General features: G+C 43.7%; 1 protein-coding gene across 2 annotated transcripts in view; it reads left to right on the top strand.

Moving 5' to 3' along the window:
- The first annotated feature begins 8,204 nt into the window (after window positions 1-8,204).
- Window positions 8,205-22,799, top strand: part of SHROOM2 (shroom family member 2) — a 123,436-nt gene continuing 108,841 nt past the window's right edge. Inside the window, exon 1 of one of the 2 annotated variants that reach the window (XM_086609475.1) lies at window positions 8,205-8,423. In XM_086609475.1, coding sequence (XP_086465601.1) covers window positions 8,205-8,423 — 219 coding nt within the window. The remainder of the gene's footprint in view (window positions 8,424-22,799) is intronic. The other variant, XM_086609484.1, reaches the window with a different exon arrangement.

Below are 22,799 nucleotides of genomic sequence, written 5' to 3'. Positions count from 1 at the left end.
TTCATATAATATCACAGGTCTGGCGCTGCTGGACCATAGCCTCTTGTGCATACCTGATGCTTAAGGGCAAACTGCTGTAGCACTGCAAAAAGAAAGATTTACTTCATGCTGCATGCATGTTTAGATGGATTTTCACAAGATGATACGTCCTATGATCCCCACCTGGACACAGTTCATGTTCTGTGTAATGAAGCTGAGAGTAGAAAGGTCATTTATAATGAAGGAATTGTTTCTATTTATAGAACGCACTGAGAGATTTATTTACACACTGCCAATAGGCAGAAAAAAAGGAAGGTCTGTTTGGGGTTAGCTAGCAAATGAAGACAAAGTCCAAGCGAAAAATACCAGATTACGAAGCTTTTGTCTGCTCTCCTGCATAGTCTGGCCTCTTTGCTATTTACCTACCCTTTTAAAAGCTTTCACAGCATTCTCTGAAAAAAGAACGTTTGAAACCCTCTCTCCGGCATTTTCTCTGATCATCCCTGCTCCAGTGATCATCTTTGTCAACTACTGAATTTAGATATAAGATGCTGGGATATCAGAGTTTAAATGCATTAAAGACCGCTTGTTAGCCTCTGAGGCTACGTCCCTCAAGTCATTAAAATGGGCCAGTGCCTGTTTTTTGGCACATAAGGGCAAGTGGCACAGCACCGTTTGTATAGAGAATGTTATCGAGTAACGTGTGTTATTAAAGAAGACGGACAATGAAAAACACTCCCTAAGGTACCACGACCGGAAACACAGCAGCAGGAATAAATATTCCAAATGATGCTTCACTGAAATGACAGAATTTCATGAAGCAAAGAAAATTCCAGGTGAATGAAGATGCAACACACGTACACACAACCAAATATAGCTATATAGTGTATGTATAGATGTATGCATATACTGCTGAACTCTCTTCCACAACTACAAAAGGGTGCCTTCACCCATACTGCCTCACGGAAACAGCCACTGGCCCACGCTGTGCCCCGAAGCGTGCCCAACCATTGCCTGGTCAGCCTGCTGACGAGGAAGCAGTACAGACTGTCACGTACCACTGCTTCAACCTGCGCGCTCTCACTCTGCTTTTCGTTTCTTTGTCAGGTGGTAGTCTGGGATGTCGTAATACAAGAGGACCCTAATGCAGGAACTGGAAAAGGAACAGGAAGACAGATACCAGAAGGACTATGGCCCAAGGCATGACTTAACTTGTGCCTGAATTTGGCTGCCAGCTGAAAACTCCATCCCCAGGGATAATTGGTTACCTATTCACCTCCTCTTGTTAGGCTGCATGTTGTCTTCTGACTCCACAACCACATGAGGAGCTGCTATTGCCCTTTTCTTTGACTTTTAATCTTGTTATTATGCAAAATCATGAAAATTTTAACTCCTGAAGTAGGCTACAGCTTACAAGACTCTATATTGGACTCGTCTCCTTTTTCTCTGCCTACAGGTCTGATAGGTCTCAAGATCTGAGCCAAGAATATTATTCTCAGCAAATCACAGGGTTTGCCTCTTGGTCACGCACAGCCACAGTTTATTCCGCAATGAGTGCTCTCACTCTCAGAAAATTGCTTACAAAGCATATGTGATGTTGTGAGAATATGCAAGAATTGAACAAAGTTTGAATAAAAAACTTCATGTGGATAGAAATATGAGAGTGCCATATGAAATGCTATTCTTTCACAAATGTCAGCTTTATTAAAAGCCCCAGATAAAGAACACAGGAGCATTTTTTTTTTTGGTCCTAAAGAACTGAAGAAGTCAACATATACTTGAGTATTTATCTGAAAGGTTGAGAACTTCTAAGGGTTTCTCCAGCACTAATTATGTGCTGATGAAGCCTTATTTGCAATACAGGAGAAACAAGACACACTTGGGAAAGGTTTTTAAAGTGCCTGAATCACACAGGAGACATCCTGCTGGAGTTTTTCAACATGGTGTTTTTCATTCCGGGAAAATGGGTAATTTGTTGAAATCAAAGTGTTTTGCAGAAGAGCATGACTACGCTGAATCCATCAGAAGAAACACGGCAGGTTTCCAAAGTAAACCCTCCCAGTTCCCAGCTATGCCAGGATGTCTGTCTCTTGGGCTGCTACCCAACTTGTTTCTCCAGGTTCTCAGGACTTTCAGACTTAACAACAAAGTGTCAGCAGCTTGCCAAATCTTGAATTACTTGATCAAAAAATCCATCCACTTCTGCTACAGGAACTTCTTATCACTATTTCAGTTATTTTGGTCTCTGTGGTGGTTATTTTCAAAGACACTGGAGTTTCAAATAGGAAGGATCTGGAAGCCACTGTGCAGCTAGAAAGCTATGATCTAATCACTATTGCTCAAACATGGTGGGATGAATTTCATGACTGGAGGGCTGCAATCGGTGGCTATAAACTGTTCAGGAGGGATAGGCAAGGAAGTGAGGGGTTGCCCACTATATAAAAAAAATGGATTGATGGCACAAAGCTGTCTTAGAAAAGCAGCAATGAACAGGTTGAGGGCTTATGGGTAAAATTAGGGGCCAAACCAACAAAGGAAACCTCATGGATGGTGTTTACTACAGGCTGCCCAATCAAGGAGAGCCTGTTGATGAAGCGGTGTTACTTCAGCTACAGGAAGCATCATGATCCCAGGCTCTGATCCTGCCAGGGGACTTCAGTCACCCTGACATCTGCTAGAAAAGCACCACAGCAAGATGTAAGCAGTCCAGGAGACTCTCAGAGTGCGTTGAGGATAATTTCTTAACCTAGGTGATAGACAGCCCAACCAGAAGAGAAGCGTTACTAGACCTGTTGCTTACCAACACGGATGAACTAACTAGAGATGTCAAGATTGCTGTTAGCCTGGGCTGCAACGATCATGCGATCCCTGGTGGGATTCACAATCTTGAGGGATATGGGCCACATGAAGAGTACATTCAGGATGCTGAATTTTAGGAGAGTAACTTCGAGTTGTTTAAGAAACTGGTGGATGGGACCGCCTGGGAAACTACCTTCAGGGACAAAGAAGCCAAACAGAGCTTGGAAGAAATTCTTCACTCTGAAGGTGGTGAGACACAGGAACAGGCTGCCCAGAGAAATTGTGGATGCCCTGTCATTGGAAGTCTTCAAGGTCAGGTTAGATGGGGCTTTGAGCAACCTGATCTAGTGAAAGATGCCACTGCCCATGGGACATTGGACTAGATGACCTTTAAAGGTCCCTTACAACCCAAACTGTTCTGTGATTCTATGTTTCACTGTATGTTTTGCTAAATGTACCATAAAGACTACAGAGGATTAATTTTGCTCCACAGACAACATGTGCATGCAAGCCCTATGTATTTCAACAGTAATACTACAGATTGTGTGCAAGGGGAATTGAGGTCTACAGAGAGCCCTCCGGGAGTAAGATACGCAAGTCTGTAACTCCTATCTTGTAATCAATTTTCCCCCTGAGTTCTGGCAGTATTCTGACTAGATTCACAGTATTCTCACAAAACTCCAGCCTTTAGAAAAGCGTTTTTTGAATCTTTTCATCTTCACTGCAGAGATCACACTATATATACATTTCTCTCTATCACCATTTCTTCCACCACTGGTGACTAAAATGGTATTTCTTCAGCAACTAGGGCAGCTGATTACATAGAAGCAGCTGCATTGGTACAATTATCAAATAACTAGGTTATTTTGGCAAATGCCACTGAGGACATGTACGAGTCTGCTCCGTCTCTTCACCGGAGGCTGCAACCCCTGCAACTGGGCTGACAGAGCAGAACATGTGCCATGGATCAGCTGCTCCGTTTCATAGCCCAGCATCTTAACTTAAATTGCCAATGAACTATCATGCCCTAGGGCATCAATTTTTTATTTCAAATGGCTGAGGCAGAGGCACTTTGTCTCTTCACCAAACTGTGATGTTTGGTGGTTAGCTCCAGGAAAGGAGTGGTAACAAACAGTGGGAGGTTGTAAAGGCTTAACTCACCTCAGTTCTTCACTCTGTGACTATGAGTCAGAAGCCTCTACTTCTTTCAAACTTCCCAGCTGCCGGGGGGAAAAAAGTCCTGCTGGCACTGCAAGGTCCAGCACAATGAATGCTCTCCAGACTGAGAGTAAAACACCCTCTTGTAGAGTCATCCTGCTGGTACCCTGAGCAATTCAATGCAGGGTGTCTTCAGGAAAAGGTGAGTGGTGTGTAGCCACAAAGGTGGAACAGGCTGTGCCTGAACAGCGTATTGCGCCTGGTGCTGTTTAAACAAAATCCTGCCGCAGAGGAATTTATGCAGTTTTGGTAATCTCTGACTAAGTAGGGGACAGGTATGAAATTTGCAACAGAAAAATGAAGGCCGAGTAAATTCTGTAGAACAAAATTTCACTTGAGATTGTTAATTAAGCTTCAAGTACCAGGGTAGGAAGACAGACTGTGGAAGGAGCCTGGTTTACTGCAGAAAGCTTTTGTTGTTACAGGGCAGGGACTCATAAACTGGGTTTGTGAGAACTTCCCTTAATGAACTCTGGCATCTCCTTTCCCATGGCGGGGGAGGCATTTTGGTTAACTTTTGTGTATCGCTGCAAAGTATCTTTGATAATATAATGGCACATGTTATTACAGAAGGAGATCCCTATTATACCACATAGATCATAGCTGCATCATTCTCTGCCCTTAGTGTGAAAAAGTCAGTTACTTCCTCTGATGCATTTATGGCACCCTGATGCATCTTCTATTTCTACCTTCTAGTGCTAACTCCTGTACACTCAGACGACATTTGGCAAGTGAGACAAGAAGTAAGGGAGAAAACTGAGCATTTGGTCGCTGAGGCTTTTGTTAGACAAATACAGATATCATCGGTTTTCTTATCACACAAATGAAAAGTGATATTTTAGAATACATTTACTAAATCCTTTGTTCTTTATTACTATCTGAAATCTTATGAAGGCTGGCAGAAGCCATAGAAATTCAAGTAATAAAATTATCACAATGTTTTAAGAAGAGCGCGAGTACAAGTCTCCAGCTGGGTTCTGAACAAGCTTCAAATCCCACAGAGAGGGAGGATATAAAAGATGTGAAGAGAAATTCGACCGACATGACAAAAGAGAACTCCTGTCTTGCTTTGGCTTGTCAAACTTACATGTACAAGGAGCTTTATGTAGTCATCTCTTAGTTTTTCATTGACAACATTAAAGGAGAAAAGGCAAAAAAAGGTGTAATCCAAAATAAAGAAGTTTGCTTTCTCAATTGTCAGCCACAGGTTGAGGGTCTGCTTGATGACTGTGTCAGACCATCAGGCTATCTAAGCATTAGCTAGAAAATTGTTCTTTGCTCACGCTCTCTTGATCGGGAGCATGAAAGCTTTCAGATATTCTTTCTTTAGGCAACTGCTTTCCTGAGCGCTACATGTTCACATCTTCCACTGATGTAAGTACAGCAGCAGAGTTTGACAGTTTTCACTTGGCTTCCTTAACATAGATGCCAGTTCCTGGCTCTAGATACTCCAGTTTTAAAATCTGTTCCCAGATTTCTTTATCATTCTTCAATACTGGATTTGTAAGTCCAAATCAAAAAGCCAGAACAGTAAAGTAAATCTTCAATTTCTTATGAACAACAAAAAGTTCAAGATGAAGAAGAATGAATGTTTGGCAGCTGCAAAAGAGGGGCTACAAACAGAGAACATTTCTGGAAGCTCAGTTTTGGTCTTCTCATTAATGATGCAAGCTATTTTATTTCTGTTTCATTTCAATGTGCATACTTGGGGATACACTAAAGTTCAAATTGTTATTCTGGATCTTTCTTTTGTTATCATGCTTACAAACTACAAGTCTGTATACTGCAGTTCTTTAAAACTTCCAGATACAGGTTATTGAATATACGTTGCTGTATGTACAACCTGATATGTGTTACACAGACATAACTGAAGACTTCGTTGCAGATTTTAAGAACAACTGGAAACAGGACGTGGAGAAAACTCTTTGTATTTGCTTTTACCTGTGGATTGTTTTGTTTGTTTGTTTTAATTATTTGTCTTACAATTAGCACTTGTCTGTATGATAGAAAAGAATTAGAGAAGAAATCTGACTGAGGATCTGTAAGTCATTAGAGGCCTTAAATAACCTGATGCAATATATGTTTGGTAACAGATTTGGATTTAGCAGGATCCTCATAGAAGTGTAAGTTTGTGTGCCCCCTCTGTGGTTCTTTCTGTCCCATTAAGGACATGAGGGAACAACCACCGCCCTAACCAAGTATTTTTGCCCTTTCTGTATGTCCTCCAGTCTGCTGTTGGGATTGATGACCTCAGATGCTCTCAATCCTGAAACTAAAGTTTTTTTTAGGTATCAGAGAAACATACCGTAGGCAATGTTGAAAGTATTGTAGAAACAAATTGCTTTAGTGCAAGGCAGGACAGTTTTCTGAGGAATAAACCAGCTGAAACAGGAGTTAAAGGGTCAGACTACATAATCAGAATGGCGTAACAGCCACTTTCAGAAGCAAAATACATGAACTGTCGCATATATACAAAACCTTGAAATCCCACTGCATATACCAGGAACTTCCATGAGACAGTTTGTCACACATGGAAGTACTCTGAGGTTCACTAGGCTTTCAGAAAGCAAATACAGATTTCCCTGTGTCTTAGATCAAGCAGTACTCCACCTGTTTGGTAGTGAAAACTAACAGAGGATTGTGTGCTGGTACTCAGCTACTCCGGGCCAAGTCTGGTCCTGATTTAAACCACTGAAACATCCTATAAAGTGATGCAATTAAGCTGAGGGAATGAAGTCCAGCAAGAAATCAGCTTGTCACCCCCAGCTCCATCACCAACTCAGTGGAGATATCAGGCAGCCCCAAACCCTGCATTCGTTTCCCATCCGTAACATCAGATTTGCCTGAAGATCAGTACTTCTAGTCCTGCCCCGTGCTCCTCCATCGAACTTTTCTGACGGTCTTTTACCAACCAAGCCAATGTCGGGGACCGTCTGTGCCACCAAAACTCTTTCCATTTGTTTGGGTGTTTTTTTTTTGCTGTAGGCGTCACCTGCCTTTACCACCGCTCCGTCCCGCCACCACGCCCGGCCTGGCCGCGTTTCTGACCCCTGCGGCCTCCGGCCACAGGATCCTCCGGGGCCAGGGCCAGGCGGGACCACCCCCCGGGGCCTCGCCTCGCCTCGCCTCGGCCTGGCCCCGCCTCGCCTCCGGCTGCCGCTAGAGGGTCTCGGAGGGAGAGCGAGGCGGGCGGGCCGGGCACGGCACATGCTGGCGCCCCTCCCGCCCCACAGGTGGTGGAGGCAGGACGGGGCGGAGGGAACTGCCGGGAGGAAGCACCTCCCTCGGCTGCTCCCGCTCCCCCTCCAGCGGCTCCCGCTGCGGCTGCCCCCTGACCTGCCCTCCATGTTGCCAGGCTTCCTCCCGCCCCGTCGCCCCCACCGCTTAACCCTCCCGCTCCCGGCCGCTCTCCCCGAACACGGCGGCGAGCTGGGAAGAGCCGCCCCTCCCGTCTCCGCCACTCCCCGGCCGGCCCGGCGCGGCGCGGCCCCCCGCCGCCTGGCACCGCGAGGGCGGGGCGTCCCTGGCCGGGGCAGGCCGCAGCCGCCGGCTGCCCCTTCCCCCCCTCCACCTGCTCGCCGCTTTTGTCTGGGGACGGGGGGGAGTGAAGGAGAGGCACGGCCGCCGCTGCGTGTGGCGGGGCGGGGGCGACACGGGCAGGGCCCCGGGGTGACTCGGGGGCTCACGGACCCTCTCGCCGCTGCCTTTGTCTGGCGGCCGGCCCGGGGCTGCTCTCCTTTCTCCTCGCCCGAGGGCATCGCGCTGCGGGGCTGTCCGCTCTTGGGAAGGGGCGAGCAGCTCCCCCGCTGAGGAAAGCCGCGGTGGAAAGCGGGTTTGTCCCTCTTTCCGGGGCGAGAGGGAGGCGGCGGTGCCGGCGCCTTGCCCCGCCGCGCTCCTCCCGGCGTCCCGCGTTGCTCGGCGGCGCTTGCCCCGCCGCCAAGTTGCCACAAGTTGGAGCCGCCCCCCCGCTGCCGGGTTCTGGCCTCGGCGTGAGACAATACCGCGGGCTGAGGAGGAGGAGGAGGAGGAGGAGGAGGAGAGGGCGGGCGGGAGCAGCCCTCTCGCTGCCGATGGGGCCGGGCCGGACGGCGCTGCGGGGCGGGTAGGTGGCTCCGCGGGCTGCCGCCGGCTGGCGCGCACCGGGGAGCGGCCGGCAGAGGCAGGCGAGCCCCGACCGCGACCGGCGCCGCTGGCGGCGCGGGGGCTCCATGGAGGACGTGGGGCTGCGGAGCGGGAGGGAGCGGCTGGCCGGCGGCGACCCGCGGCTTGGCGCCGTGCTAGTGGAACCGGGGCCGGTGGTGCTGATGGTGGAGCAGCGGGCAGCGGAGGGCTACAAGCTGGTGGAGGTGCTGCTGACCGGCGGAGCCCCCTGGGGCTTCACCCTGAAGGGCGGACGAGAGCACGGGGAGCCGCTCATCATCACCAAGGTGAGAGGCGCCGGGGGGGGGGGGGGGGGGGGGGGGGGGGGGGAAGGGGCGGCGGCGGTGGGTCCGGCAGGCTCCATTTTGGCGTGCCCGCGGCGGTGACAGCCCGGCGGTGGCCGCGGGCCCGGCCCGGCCGCGCCGCGGGGCAGGGCAGGGCGGCGGTGGCGGCGGTGCCGCCGGCCCCAGCACAGGTGCGGGCGGCTCGGCTGCCTCACGGCGGTGCTCCGAAGCCCCAGGGCGGCCGTCAGCGCCCCGGGAGCGGGTGCCCCTGGGCGCTGGGGCACCTGGCGCCCGGCACGGGGCGCATCCGAGCAGGTTTGGGGCAACAGGTTGTTGGGCTCCGTCGGGCTCCGGCCCTGCCGCTTCTCGTTGCTCTCATTCCCCGCTCAGGAGCCGGCGCGGTCGGTCGCTGCGGGCGCTGGTAGCGGGCTGAGGGTCCGCGGTGCTGCCAGCGCAGCCCGGGAGCTGCGGTGGTGGGCCCGTCCCGCCGGGGTGCTGGCGCAGGAGGGTGGAGAGACAGAAACTCCCGGCTCTGAGGCTTGAGTTTCCTCCGCTGCTGTTGCACTTGCAAATTCGAAATAATTAGGGTAACCTTTTGTATCTCCCTTCTCCTTTAAACAAAAGGGCTTGTGGTCGGTGACCAAATCCATGCTCGGGAGGGGGGAGGGGGAGACTCCTGGGTACAAATGCACTTTCAGGTTGCCTTTTTTTTTTTTTCCCCGTCACTGCTTTTTTGTTGTATGCCCTTCTATACTCACAGCTTTAATCTCAGTGTATTGGGCATGAGTTAAAGAAATATATCACATTTTCTAGAAAATGTTTTTCAGCTGGATGTGTTTTAACTCAAGAACCACCATCCCCAGTAATTGTTTGGGTTTGCTGTTGAGACAGCTTTCTTGTTGCACAGTGAAAACACGTTAAAATAGATCCATATGTAGTTGGGCAAGAAAAAATCCACATTAGCATAGCACGTTTTTCTCAAGATCTGTAGAAAAGATACGTATGCTTTGTCTACAAGTCCTGTGGACTCTGCCTGTTCCCATTTTAGAAGTGCACAGAGGGTGTCAGAGGTCAAGTCCTGTTATCCACAGCAGAAATTCTTCTGATCTAATTTTTCAGTGGGTTTCATTGTGAGTTGTCTAGTCAGTTCCCTTCTCCCACCCTTGAAACAACTGCGTTATGGACTTCCCAAGTTAGGACTTTTGTAACCATCTCTTTCTAGATCTCTTCCCTACTGCTGTTTTTCAATAAAAAACAGTGTCAGAAGATGCATATGCTGAAAAATGACTGCATGTCTGTTGGCCTCTTACTGGTACCTTGAATTACAGAATATCAAACCTGGGACCGTTTGAGGAAAGGAGAAATTGCTACTTACTATGTATGTACTAGCTATCAAGTACCTAATCAAATAATTCCACCTTTCTGGTAATGGCTAATAAGAGCTACATCTAAAGACTGATCAGTGATACTTATTCATGGTGTTACTTAGGTATTAAGTAACAAGCTTAAGTATTTGTGGCATGAGGATGTGGCTGTGGTATGTGGAGAGAAGTGTCTGGGATGGGAACCTTGTAAATTGGGTCTGTTGGGAAGGAATAATTAAGTAGAACCACAGCCTTGATACCTCCTGAAATCATGCTGCTGTGTGGAAGAGAAATTTGGATCCATCGGTGCTGACTTAGGAAGAAGAGATGACGTGGATCCTTGGGTCTAAATTTTGGAGTGTATTTTCATTTGATGTTGTTCGATGCAAGTGTATAGAACTAGTTTTGAAACCAGGGACTGGAGCTTGTGTCTCCCATGTCCCCAGGACTATGATTCTTTAGCTGCGAAATCTTCCTCTTGATTTGGCCCACCCATCTTGGTGTTGGGTTTTGGTTGGTTTTTTTTAACTGCTTCCAGTGGTGGGAAGCTACTGGGAAGAATAATTTAATACTGATTGGTCAACACTGTCCCTCCTTGCAGCAGGAGATGTAAAGTTTGCCTCTTATTGGCTGAAGAGAGCCCTGAACTGGAGTTACCCCTTTCCGGGGTGCACATGGAGATTGCCAGGCTGCCATGGGAGAGGGGATACCGCTTCACCTGCGCTTCTCCTCTCCCTGTGGCATGTGCTGTCCCTTCTCAGGTAGGCTGGTGGCTGCGCAGTGGGGGATCCAGCAAAACCCACTGGACCGAATCCTTCAGGATATGCATGGAAAAACTCCTGGTTTTGTGGATTCAGACTGTGCTTAAGCGTGAGCTGGCTGTGGAGCTCTGTCTCTAGTCCAGGGCGGCTCTGGGAAAGTGAGGATGGATGACGCCAAGCACCACTTTTTAAGGAGAGGAATGTGACAAGGTGTGAATGGATGCTCAGATAGCTGCTACTTAAAGAGGATTTATAAAATTCTGCCTGTCTCCTTGCTTACCACCATCTCGAAAGCAAGATCAACCTTTGAAGAAAGTTGTACCTTTATGTAAATGCTGGGAAGTCTGTGGTATAAATATTTCCTGCTTTCCTTACCATATATGGGACAACTACTGTAACTGTCTGAAAAATAGCATCAGAAAATTCTGTAATTGGAAAATTACAAGTATTAAAAGTATGTTGCTCATTCTGCAACACTTTCTGTATAGTACACCGCTTGGGTGTTAGTTTCTCTGGATGTGTGGCTATTTCGGTTGCTGACAGGAAGGAAAGTTTTTTTTGTAGGAGATACCATAGGGGCAGTCTGGGGAAAGAAGAGCTGCAAACATTATTTGGGAATTTATTAGCTGGAAATCTAGTCAATTAAAACAAGAATGTCCTCTGATCCTCCAAACTACCAATAATCAGGGAGGGGAAGGCATGCAGAAGAGGAGAAAAAAGCGTCCAGCCTCAGCAAGGGGATAAGCTTGTGGGGTGGGCAGGCTTCCCTGTTCTTTCTGTAACTGAAATAAGACTTGGAGCAGTAGCCCTGAACCAGGTAGGCAGAATAGCAAGTTCACCTGCCAGGCACAAGCTTTTTTTTTCTTTTTTTTTTTTTTTTCCCCTTGCCCTTTTTGTTGTTGCTGCAATAGTCACAGAGAAAAATGATGCATGATACAGCTTGCTCGATCTTTAAACATAGCTGGTCTTCTAAAGCTTGCCCCACCTACGTGCAAGTGGTGTTGCTAGTATTTAAGAAAAAAGTCTTTAAGCGTTGTCGTTGTGTCACTTACTGTTATTTTCTACAATGTCCCTTTAAAAAAAAAAAAAGCTTTACATTTTTTCTGATCTCTGCATGTGTGTATGATAACATTCCAAGAAAATTGCCCAAAGGCAGCTTGTTCTTGCCTAATTTGACATCTTGAAAGAAAGGACTTGCTTTTTATAGCAACATGTGTATTTCAACAGAAGGTGAAATGACAACTTCGAGGACTTTAATTAGAAGACTTGCAAGCCTCACTTTATTTTTTCCTCTCTTGAAGAAACAAAATAAATGCTGAAGAGGAAGATCTTACTGGAAATAATGAAAATGAAAAGTCAAGATACTCAAGTGTGAATCTTGTGAAAATCTCCCATAGCTGCATTATCTTGATTACTTTTACTTTAAAATGATTCTTATCTCAGATGCACAACTTGTAGTGTCAGTCGCAGCATTGATTATGTGTGATGGATAGAAGGTCGCTTCACTTCCTTTACTAACAATGTCCTTAGGACCTCTGAAGTTGTTCTGCAGTCAATGTTATCCTTATTGCAGTAATAAATACAAAAACATTATAGTTCATACGCTTCAGGAAAGATTGATGTATCATTTAAATAGATTCCTCTTTAGTATCAGCTTTACAAGGGCCTACAGCCATACCTCCTCGAGCTATGATCTCATTGCAGGCTAATCAAGGCTGGGCTTGGCTGGTATTTCGGCAAGATTTCCAAGTGAAACCTGGACTGTTGCAAGAAGTTGTGTTGTTGATTTGGTGGATAGAGTTCTTGTCTCCTGAATCAGTGCTGAATTCGTGCCCCAGCTGGAGGTGCTGTCTTTCAAGAAGAAGCAGTATCTGATAGACTCTGAACCTTTGTTTATTTCTCTTTATTCCATTGCACTTTCCTAATGTGCTCCTGTCTGTGGTTAGATGTGAATTGCAATTTGTTTAATCTAATAATTCCTTAAATTGTGTGAAGGAATGCTTCTTTATTAAGTGGCTGCAGGACTTCTCCATGTGACTTCTATCAATTTGTTATTTCAGTAGTAAGTGAAGTTCTTACTGTTTTCATTAAGTAATTCTTTATCCTTTGGCCTTAGACATATTACTGAAAGCAATTACTTGCATTGCTGTACTGCAACAATATGTAAGGGGGGGGAAAAAAAGCTTTAATGATGCTGTGTATGAATGAATCAAAAAAAGGCATTTTCAAATGTAAATACAAGTTGCTTCCCTCAAGTTAGGTGTTTGAGGTGAGCTGCGTTCTTGTAGACAATAACAGTTCTTAAACCTGGCTGTGAAGCTTGATGTCCAGAAAACCAGCATTTAGTGGTATTCCTGGGAAATTACTGACCGCTTCAATGTAAATGCAGTCATTCGTGTAAACAGCTGATTTATAAATTATTAGGAGCCATTGTGCTGTGGCTGAGAAGGAGAGTTCTAATCTAGATCTCTGTATCCTGACAAATTTCATTCGCTTCCTTTGGTTCTAGAAAGGTAACAGATGAAGGAGTATTCATTCAGTTTTGTTTTCAGTCCGTATTCTTTTGGTCATTAAGAACAAGGCGCAGAATTACTCAGCTGTAGGAGCTGTAATTCGAACATGTATCTTAACCAGCAATTTTGAAAGACTGTATCAAATCACATTCTATATTTCTTTTGGGTAGTTCTTATCCAACTTAACTTGTAAGAGGGGTTTATTGTTTGGGAAAGATTGGTCTGAGCTGGACCTTTTCTTTGTGCTGTTTAATTTGATAGTTGAGAAATTTTAGGAGATGTTTGTATATTAGAATGTATGATTTAGGATAAAAATAGGATTTTTTTCCTTGTCTAATATGTTAAGAGTTGGGTGGTTTTTTCAGTGCTGTAGAAACTGTTTTGAGTCTGGTTGCTGGATCTAAGGTCTTGGTTATCGGAAGAGGGGAGTTGATTTGCTTTGATGCAAGAAGATACTATTGCTTCTTATTTTGGTGAGCAGGCTGATGAAGGGAACGCTCTCAATTTTAGCACTTTAATGGCTGTTGAATGAGCTCTTTATTGTGACTGTTAATTTACTGGCAGAATGGAGCCCACCATACTTACATGTGGTGTAAATGGTCAGGCTGTGGAAGTCTGAAGCTTAAGAGCTTCGGCTTTCTTGGCAAGAACATAAACAGTTGAAATGCCACCACTACTGGAAATTGGATTTTAAAGCTATCTTGGATATTGCTATGTGTGATCTACAAACTGTGTAGGGAGTTGAAATCAGAGGATGGGTTAAAAGCTTGTGGCTTGAGAAGTTTCAGGTCACTTGAGTTAACATGCTTAGAAGTCAACAGTGTGAGAGCGCGATTTAAGAAACAGGGTGTGTGCACTTGCAGTCCTGAAACTGCAGTTTTCCTTTGTGCATTTCACACTACATTTCAGGACAAAAATCCTCCTGAGGAGTCAGAATGCGTGTTTAAAACCAGAACAAAGAAACTTCCTCACAACAAGCAAATTTTTAACTTTCAGAAATACTGGTTGCTTCCAAACTGCTTGGTTTTCTCTCCTCTGCATTCCTCCCTTCCAGCTACTTAGGCAAAAACTGTCAAATCTATCATGATTTTTTTAGTTTAAAACAAAATATAAACTAAAATATTCATGTCTGTGGAGTTTGGCAGAGGAATTGGTGTGTTTTGTGGGAATAGTTACTGCAATAGGAGTTAGACAGTAGGATTGCCTATTGAATGTTTCTTAATTTGGTCTATTTAAAGGACAGTTTGAACTTCTCTTGTTAATGTCTGTTGCTACTTTTCAGTATGAATTTTGGATGCCTCCATAGGCATTAGCATAAAAATAAAAGACTAGCAAGAGACCTCTAGTTATTGCTTGCTGTTGTCAGCAGATTGCCAGTAATGCCATTTATCACCTAGTTATCCATCATGCTTGTGTTTTTGTTTGTTTTGTTTTGTTGTTTTTTTTTTAAGAGGAAAAAAGTGTGGGCTCGTGTGGTGTTTCTGTCTATGCTACATATGCTTTACTCAATAGACTGTATATATTTTTTCGTGTAGAACTTGATTCATTGTGTGTTCTCCTGCTTAATGAATATTTTAAAGTATGGGAGTGTGGAATGAACAAGGTAAATGGGAAATGAAACCCATTGAACAGATCAGAGGCAACAACTTTAATAGTAGCCAAGCCAATATTACATCACATACATGAGCTTTTTTCTTCTTGAGGAAAGCCATTTGTGTCTAGTCTTCCTATGCGTTTGTAATCTATGCAGACAATACCTAATATGTATATGGATCTCGTTCTGTGGGTCGCTTTTATTACAGAAGTTTAAGACAGATCCCAGCCTTAAGCAGATTTTTTCCTTGCTGTACGTTTGAGAGATAAAGTGCCTGACAAGTTTCCCAGAGAATTAAAGGAAAAATCGACGCAGTTATGTTGAGGCTTCATCTGTTTACGCAAACTTGCTTTCTCTTGTCAGTGTTTTAAGCCTATTTGATAGAAAGTCAAGGTTTTTAAATATATACATAAAGAAAAATATTGATGCCTCTCTGTAAAACTTATGAAAGTCTTTCTGGGTTCTTGGTTTTGTGTTTTTGTTGTTTGTTTGGATTTTTTTTGCTTATCTTTAAGATAAGAAACAAATGTGGAAGCTTTCTGATTCCACATAGCACAATATTTTCAGTTTCTTAAAGGTTATGGAGCAGGTATGCTGTGCTGTCCCCATCCCTGCCCCCCCACCCCCCCCCCCGAATATTATCACTGATCTGGTGGTGAGTTTTTAGGAGTTCTAATTTTTGTGCTACTTGTGACTTCACAAATATGGTCATATACAACCAAGATGAAATGTAAGGTTTATGGAATGGATAACTGAATGATTTTTGTTTAAATGCATTCATTCAGTGGCAGGAGACGTCTATAAAGTTCTGAGCTGTAACCAGTTTTTACATTCAACTTGATGCACTTGTGGAATGAGTTTGTATCCTTCATGTATGCTTTGCCAAGCAGCAGACTTTTGGTGGTGTTCACGCAGATTTAAGCTAGATGTTTAATAGAAGTAGATATTTTTGGAAAGTGATTTGTGGTGTTCAAATTAGACATGACTGAAGTGCTCTGAGTTGCTTTCCGAAGGTGCCTACCATTTGCTGTCAAACTGTGTGAGAAGCTGAGGAAGCTCACGGCTCCTCGACGCGTACCTAGATGCCTATGTAGGTACCTGTAGTAAGATGAAATATACTCAAGGTTATTGTCTGCGTATTTGCAATGAGTGTGGCTATACCTAAAACTGTTGGAAAATTCCTTGTTTCTCTGATTGTGCTTTGTTTCTGAACATCATAAGAACGTAGCTTTTCAGTGTGATTTATCAAACTAATGAGGGGAGAGTCGTAACCTACCAAGGATGACAATGTTTAAGTTCCTTTCCCTCCCTGTGAGTTAATACAGTATCAGTATTCAGTCTCTCATTCAGGGCATTCTTGGTAAGCACAGGTCAGGTCACAAAGATAAGAGAATGGCTTCTGCAACATAACATGTTATTGGGGGATCTTTTCAGTGGCCTTTGCGTGTACCCGAGGGCCACCGTGGTGTGCTGAACTCCCCAAGGCAGAAAGAGCTGACTGTTCAATAAATGTTCGAAATGCAGCAAATTGCTGCTTTGAGAAACTAAATAGTTTTTGTCAGGTACACAATTCTTGGGTTGGCTCTGAAAGTAGAAACAGGTGGAGTGTTCAACAATAGAAAAGAGGTGGTTATGTCAAAGTTCTTCTGAACCCTGATGAAATGGCAAAATCAACTGAAAGCATTGAACTGCTTGGGCAAGGGCACAATAGCATTGGCACTGAGGGGAAGACTTCACACCCTGTGTCCCTATACTTCTCCTGCCTTATCCCATATAGAAAGGAAGCCTTCCCCTCTGCTGTCAGCCCTGCTCTTCTCCCCTTTAAATAGCTCTCTCCATTTCTAAATTATGAGATTCTAGGAAATATTTAAATTCTTGTACTTAGTTATCCACATCTGTCAACTCTAATGCATGGGCTAGGAAAAATCTTGTCAAGTTTCTTAGATACAGAGTTTCTGAAGAATTGTGCTTAGTAAGGAGGTTTTTAAAGGATGGCTAGTGGCCTATTATTCAAGAGTGGTACAAAGGGCAAAAAATAGTCTCAGTGACTGAAAGTTGGAAATGGGGAATATATGGGGACCTCTCTTGCAGTGCTTGAGAGGCTGTGTCCCTTTAAATAGCTAGTAATAGTGCAATTTCATCAGTTCTTGCAGTCATTTTTCTAGCTGAATGACCTTTTAGAAGGAAAATGGATCATGATCGAGGGTCCTCTCGTTGTTGTGATTGGAGGTGGCCTTGTGGGATGCTTTCTTTGCCCCAGGCTCTTACTTGTTCTGTCAGTCATGTTTCTGAGACCTGGACGTTTTTTGTACTTACATTAGTCTAGTCCTTTGCTGTGTATTTGTGTCATATACAACGACAGGGTGTTTAATGTTCTGGTAGTAGCAGAGGCGGTTATCTCAGAGCAGTTCGGCTGAGATTGTAAGAATGCTCTTGGCTGATGTGTGAAGTTGAATTCAGATTGATTTTTTTGAAACTGTAGCATAACCTGATGAAACTAATTCAGAGCTTTTTTTTTAATGGAAATGCATGAACTTCATTCTAAGTTGTGCTTTTTCTTTTAAATGGGAAAAGATCCAAGTGTTTAGGTAAACTTAATTGAAACAAAATCCAGAGCCTTTTACAAGGGCCAGATACCTTAATTTTAGAGTAAGAAGTTCTTCATCCTCAATCCTTCTGTTATATTCTGTCTGTAATGGGCTTGCAGTCAAGTCTGAATAGCTGAAGTAGGGAGAGATCTGTCAGTGGGGAGCATGAGAGTACAATAAATTTGTTCAAAAGTGAAGCACAGGTACCTACTGCTGTACTCAAAATTGAAACTTCTTCAGTAAAATAGATTATTGTTCTCTAAATCCCTTCACAAAGCTATAAAAGCAGATTATTTTGGATTTTTTCTGTCTCTTCAGATAAAACATACTTTGGTATACACTTGCTTTGAAAGCTTCCAGTATAAACTATGGAACAAAGCAGTATCTCCCAGATTCCCAAATACATATAAACTATTCAGCGTTCTTTAGGAAACAAACCTCGGATTTGGTTCAGTGAATAATGTGAAAAATTAGTGTTGGGGAGTAACAATACTTTATTTGGAAGCTGTGTATTTTTCAGTAAAATACTATAATCTTTTAGAATAGTATCACAGAAACATGATTTCATGTTAAAGGAAGTGAAACGCTTCCTACACAGTATCAGTTAGTCATCACTGTGGTAATTTTCTTAAACAAATTAGATGCAAAAATGAGTTTGTGGGTGTCTAGCTGGCCAATATCTGATGTAATGAATTCTCCACCTCCTGATGAGTATTTGGATTCTGGATAATGAAATCATTAAATTATTGTAAATTACTCTACAAATACATATTTTGTTGATTGGGAAGAAAGGAGTACATTAGATTTTCATTAGAGGCATTTGCAGGTTTTTTTGTGGGTTTTTTTTTTTAATGTAAGAGCGAAGCATCTGTTTCACAGTCGTTCATTTAAATAAAAGAAAGATGGAAACATACTGTGTTGACATAAGGTAGTGTTTTGTTGGGTGTTTATATGTGGAAAGAACTGCAAGATGATAACAGGGGAAACTTAAAAGATTTATATGTATGTTAAGTATAATTAACGTTTAGAATAGTTATCTCAGGATTTAAGAGGAAATGTACACTTTCAAAATCAGCTTTTATAAACAATTTGTAGTCTGTTTCTTGCATTACTATTTTGGTAAAGTGCCTTTATTTCTAAATACAAAAGCTTCTGTAAAATGAAAAAGCAATTCTCTCCTGGAGGAGATTGCTATCAGGAGCAGGGAGGAGGGCTGCGCCTTTCCTGACACCTTGGAGACCTGAGGAGTTTCTGCGATTGCTCAATCTGATGTTAGGGAGGGGTGTAAGGCAAGTCTTCTGTTGCTCAACTGAATGTCTGCTGGCTGATTAAGGAAATTGGCATCCTAGAAAAAAGAAAAAAATTTGTAGCTGTGACCTGTTCTGTCAAAGGTGTAGGTGATTAAAATGTGAGGGTGGAGAGGTGTGTGGTGGTTTGGTTCCATGGAGCCAGTGATGAGTCCAAGTTTGCAAAGCTTCAACACAGAACCTTGTGAGAAGCAAGGAACTGGAAATGTTATTGAATTGGAAATTGGGAGATCTAGTAAATTAATTACCTCTTTTGCAACAGATTGCTTGTGCACTTGTGCGGAGTTGTATGGCGTCTTTGCCTCCATGTCTGGTGTTGAATAGAACTAACAGTATTTCCCTACTTCACAGGAGTCTGTTTCTCATGAAACAGACCTGGCACGGAAATGCTGAAATATTATGGTGGCAAAGACTGTAAAGTCTTTCTTGTAGAACCTAGAACCCAAACATATGAAAACTCTAGGAGTCCACAGAGTTGTCTTAAGTTGTCTGTGTGGTTCTTTTGGGAATAAGTCCTTCTTACACGAGCACAAAGTGTAGTTTTGTGTTGTCATCTCCAGCCTTCATCATAAATAATGCACTGAAGTGTACAATTAGATCTCTTTTCATGAAATTAAACCCACTACCTACCCAAAATGTACAGATGCTCTCAGTGCCTCGGAAAAGTAGAAGAAATGAATGCAATGAGACAAGCTGTCAGCACCTATGTGAGAGGGGAAAAAAAGCCATAATGTGTACTACTTATATGAAAGGTCAACCAGACATTTGAATCTGTGAGATTTGAAACATTTGTTAGCAATAAAGCTTCATAAGGAAATATATTTTTGTAGCCAAAACACGTCCTTGCTGACCACTTAAATTTCCTTCAATTTCTGATGACTGTGACCTCCTTACAGCTCCTCAATACAAGTATATTCTCAGTAGCTTGAAGACTGATGGTGAACTTATGGTTCATCATCGTCTAAGGTGATAATATAGGATACAAGTTTCAGCAGAATGAAGGGAGCAGGTACATGTTTTCTTCTAACTGCAGACAAAAATTTAGTTTCTTCATCTGCACGTCACCAGCACTAATTGGAGGCTGTCTGCTCCAACATATTGTATTAATAATTGGTACAGTTGCTCCACATTTCAGCGTAAAGGGGTTGAAATTGGGCTAGCATAGACTCTTCATCCTAAATCCAGTGCTGCAAACAGTAGGCCTTTAGAAACCTAGTTTATTTTGCTGAAAGCTGACTGGGGAAATGTTGCATGGGCAATTTAATTAGCTGATTAGAGGGAGTGGAGATGAGCAGCAGGGAGTGGCAACATGGTGGTATACAGTCACACGCCCTGCACTGACTTACAGGCTGTAGTCCAGCTGACTTCCAGTGAAAATTAATTTGAAGTATGGAAATAATTTTAGAAAATAGGAGATAAGCATTTATGACTTTTGAATTTTTCTTAATCAACAGTCTGAATGCAGACCTGTACTCTTTGTTCATCTTGTGATTTCAAAAAAAAAACGTATCCAGCCCTCTTCTGAAGACAGAATGGACATAACTGTTGTTAAGGTCTGAATAAAAAGAAAAGGGTTTTGCTTGTTTTAATTTTTTGCTACCAAAAATTACTTCACATTTGAGCATCTAGGAGACCGTGTTTGCTAAACCAACGCTAAATTAAGTCATGACACATTACAACTAGGTCTGCCTCTGTTGTGGGTACCTGTTTGTCTAAAGGCTTGGAATTCGCTGGGATATTTGATGCTGGCTGTGGTTTTTTTTGTGTCCAGGTTTTCTTCTCTTTGAGTTCTGGAGAAATTTCTGTGAGGACTTTTTTGTGCAGCTTGTTTTGATATGAAATAAAAAATTGGCTGTATACCTTCTAATAACATACTGCTAGGGATGTTTCTTTTTTGAAACGTTTTTGAACTTAGGACTGAAAAGCTTTCTTTTAGATTTCTGATTTGTTTAACTTTTTGTAGCAGTTCCAGTGCTAATTGAACTGCTTCTGCTCATTGGAAAGCTGCATCTAGATTTAGTCTGTTACAAAACATTTCAAGGAAAATTATACATGAATGTGTTTGACTCTGTTAATACGATTGGCTTCTAAAACACAGTTGCAGTCAGTGTCCTGAAAATCAGCTCCCCTGCACCCTCCAAAACTAATTAGTTTTTAGGTACTGGACGATAATTCTCATTTGCAGTATATCAGTGAGAGGAAGGAGAAAGCATGCTATTTGGCCATGAAGTTTGGCATGTTAGTAGTGGTTGTATGTGTAGTAGTGTGGATGTAGAGTGTGGGCTGGAGTTGTGTGTATAACACTTAATTACAGAAGTCTTAAATCACAGAATGTTAGGGATTGGAAGGGACTTCAAAGGATCATCTAGTCAAATCCCCCTGCCAGAGCAGGACCACCTAGATCAGATCACACAAGAACGCGTCCAGGCGGGTTTTGAACATCTCCAGAGAAGGAGACTCCACAACCTCTCTGGGCAGTCGGTTCCAGTGTTCTGTTACCCTTACTGTGAAGAAGTTCTTCCTCATGTTTAAGCAGAACCTCCTATGTTCCAGCTTATATCCATTTCCCCTTGTCCTATCATTGGATGTCAGTGAGAAGAGCCTGGCTCCATCCTCATGACAGTCACCCTTTACATATTTATAAACATTAATGAGGTCCCCCCTCAGTCTCCTCTTCTCCAAGCTAAAGAGACCCAGCTCCCTCAGCCTTTCCTCATAAGGGAGATGCTTCACTTCCTTAATCATCTTTGTGGCCCTACGCTGGACTCTCTCAAGCAGTTCCTTGTCCTTCTTGAACTGAGGGGCCCAGAACTGTACACTATTTCAGATGTGGCCTCACCAGGGCAGAGTAGAGGGGGAGGAGAACCTCTCTCGACCTACTAACCACACCCCATCTAATACACCCCAGGATGCCATTGGCCTTCTTGGCCACAAGGGCACATTGCTGGCTCATGGTCATCCTGCTGTCCACCAGGACTCCCAGGTCCCTTTCACGTGTGGTGTTCCCCAACAGTTCAGTCCCCAACTTGTACTGGTACATGGGGTTGTTCTTACCCAAATGCAAGACTCTACGCTTGCCCTTGTTGTATTTCATTGAATTTCTCCCTGCCCAACTCTCCAGCCTGTCCAGGTCTCTCTGAATGTCAGCACAGCCTTCAGGTGTATCAGCCACTCCTCCCAGTTTAGTGTCGTCAGCAAACTTGCTGACCATGCACTCTATTCCCTCATCCAAGTCATTGATGAATATGTTGAACAATACAGGTCCCCGTACCGACCCTTGAGGGACTCCACTGAATACAGGCCTCCAACTGGACTCTGTCCCATTGACCACTACTCTCTGGCTTCTATCCTTCAGCCAGTTCACAATCCACCTCACTATCCGATCATCCAGACCACACTTCCTCAGTTTAACTCATTTAGTAAAATGTAAATCATTTTACAGAGTGATTTGCTCTTCAAATTTTATATTCTTTTAAGAAGTTTTGTGTTTATTTGCTTTTACTTGTTTTTTTTTAGAGAAGACAAAAGAAATGTGGCATCCATGTAATTTTATCAACTGAACTGCAATTTTTCGAAACTAATGAGCAACTATAGGTTGTTTTTTCCTGTGGGAGTCAACACTAGAAGGAGACTGGGGTATTTTGCTCTCACCAGGCTCAGACTTCTCTGCTACCTAAGGTGTGTTCGGATTCAATAATTCAGTCTCCAGGTTCTGGAGGGAAGGTGTTGTGTTTGCCTCTTCTTTCCAGTGCTCAGTCCCAGCCTTTTCTGAATTTCCTTTAACCTGTTCCAGTTTTACCTCTTTCTTTCCTAGAAGTCTTTATCTGTTATCATTCTCCTCATCTGAGTGGTTCCGGATTCAATTCAGCAGACAAAATCTTTCTTTACTAGTTTCTCTCACCCTGCTATTTGCATCCCTAGCTACAAATCTTGTTTCGCCTTTTTCAGCTACATGAAGTTTGGCTTACTTGGCCTCCTTCATTTTTCCTTGGCATCTTTCTGCTTAAACCCTCAGCCTACAAAATGTTTAGCGTGGACAATCTCCTCACAGGACTTGCGGTTGATTGAGATCTCTAATAGCTGGACGCTTTCCAAGGAGTTTAACTCAAGCAACACAAGGCATATAGACAGCCATGTGCGCATCCTAGATGCTGTCAGGTACGCTCCTTTTCCTGAAGTTGGGGGTCACTAGAGGGTTTCAAATTAAGTTGTCAGTTTTGCTTTGTAACGTAAGCATTTATTTCTTCATTTT

Source organism: Tauraco erythrolophus, chromosome 1, assembly GCF_009769465.1.
Source record: "Tauraco erythrolophus isolate bTauEry1 chromosome 1, bTauEry1.pri, whole genome shotgun sequence".
NCBI classification, from domain to species: domain Eukaryota; kingdom Metazoa; phylum Chordata; class Aves; order Musophagiformes; family Musophagidae; genus Tauraco; species Tauraco erythrolophus.
This window is presented reverse-complemented; position numbering and strand designations above follow the sequence as displayed.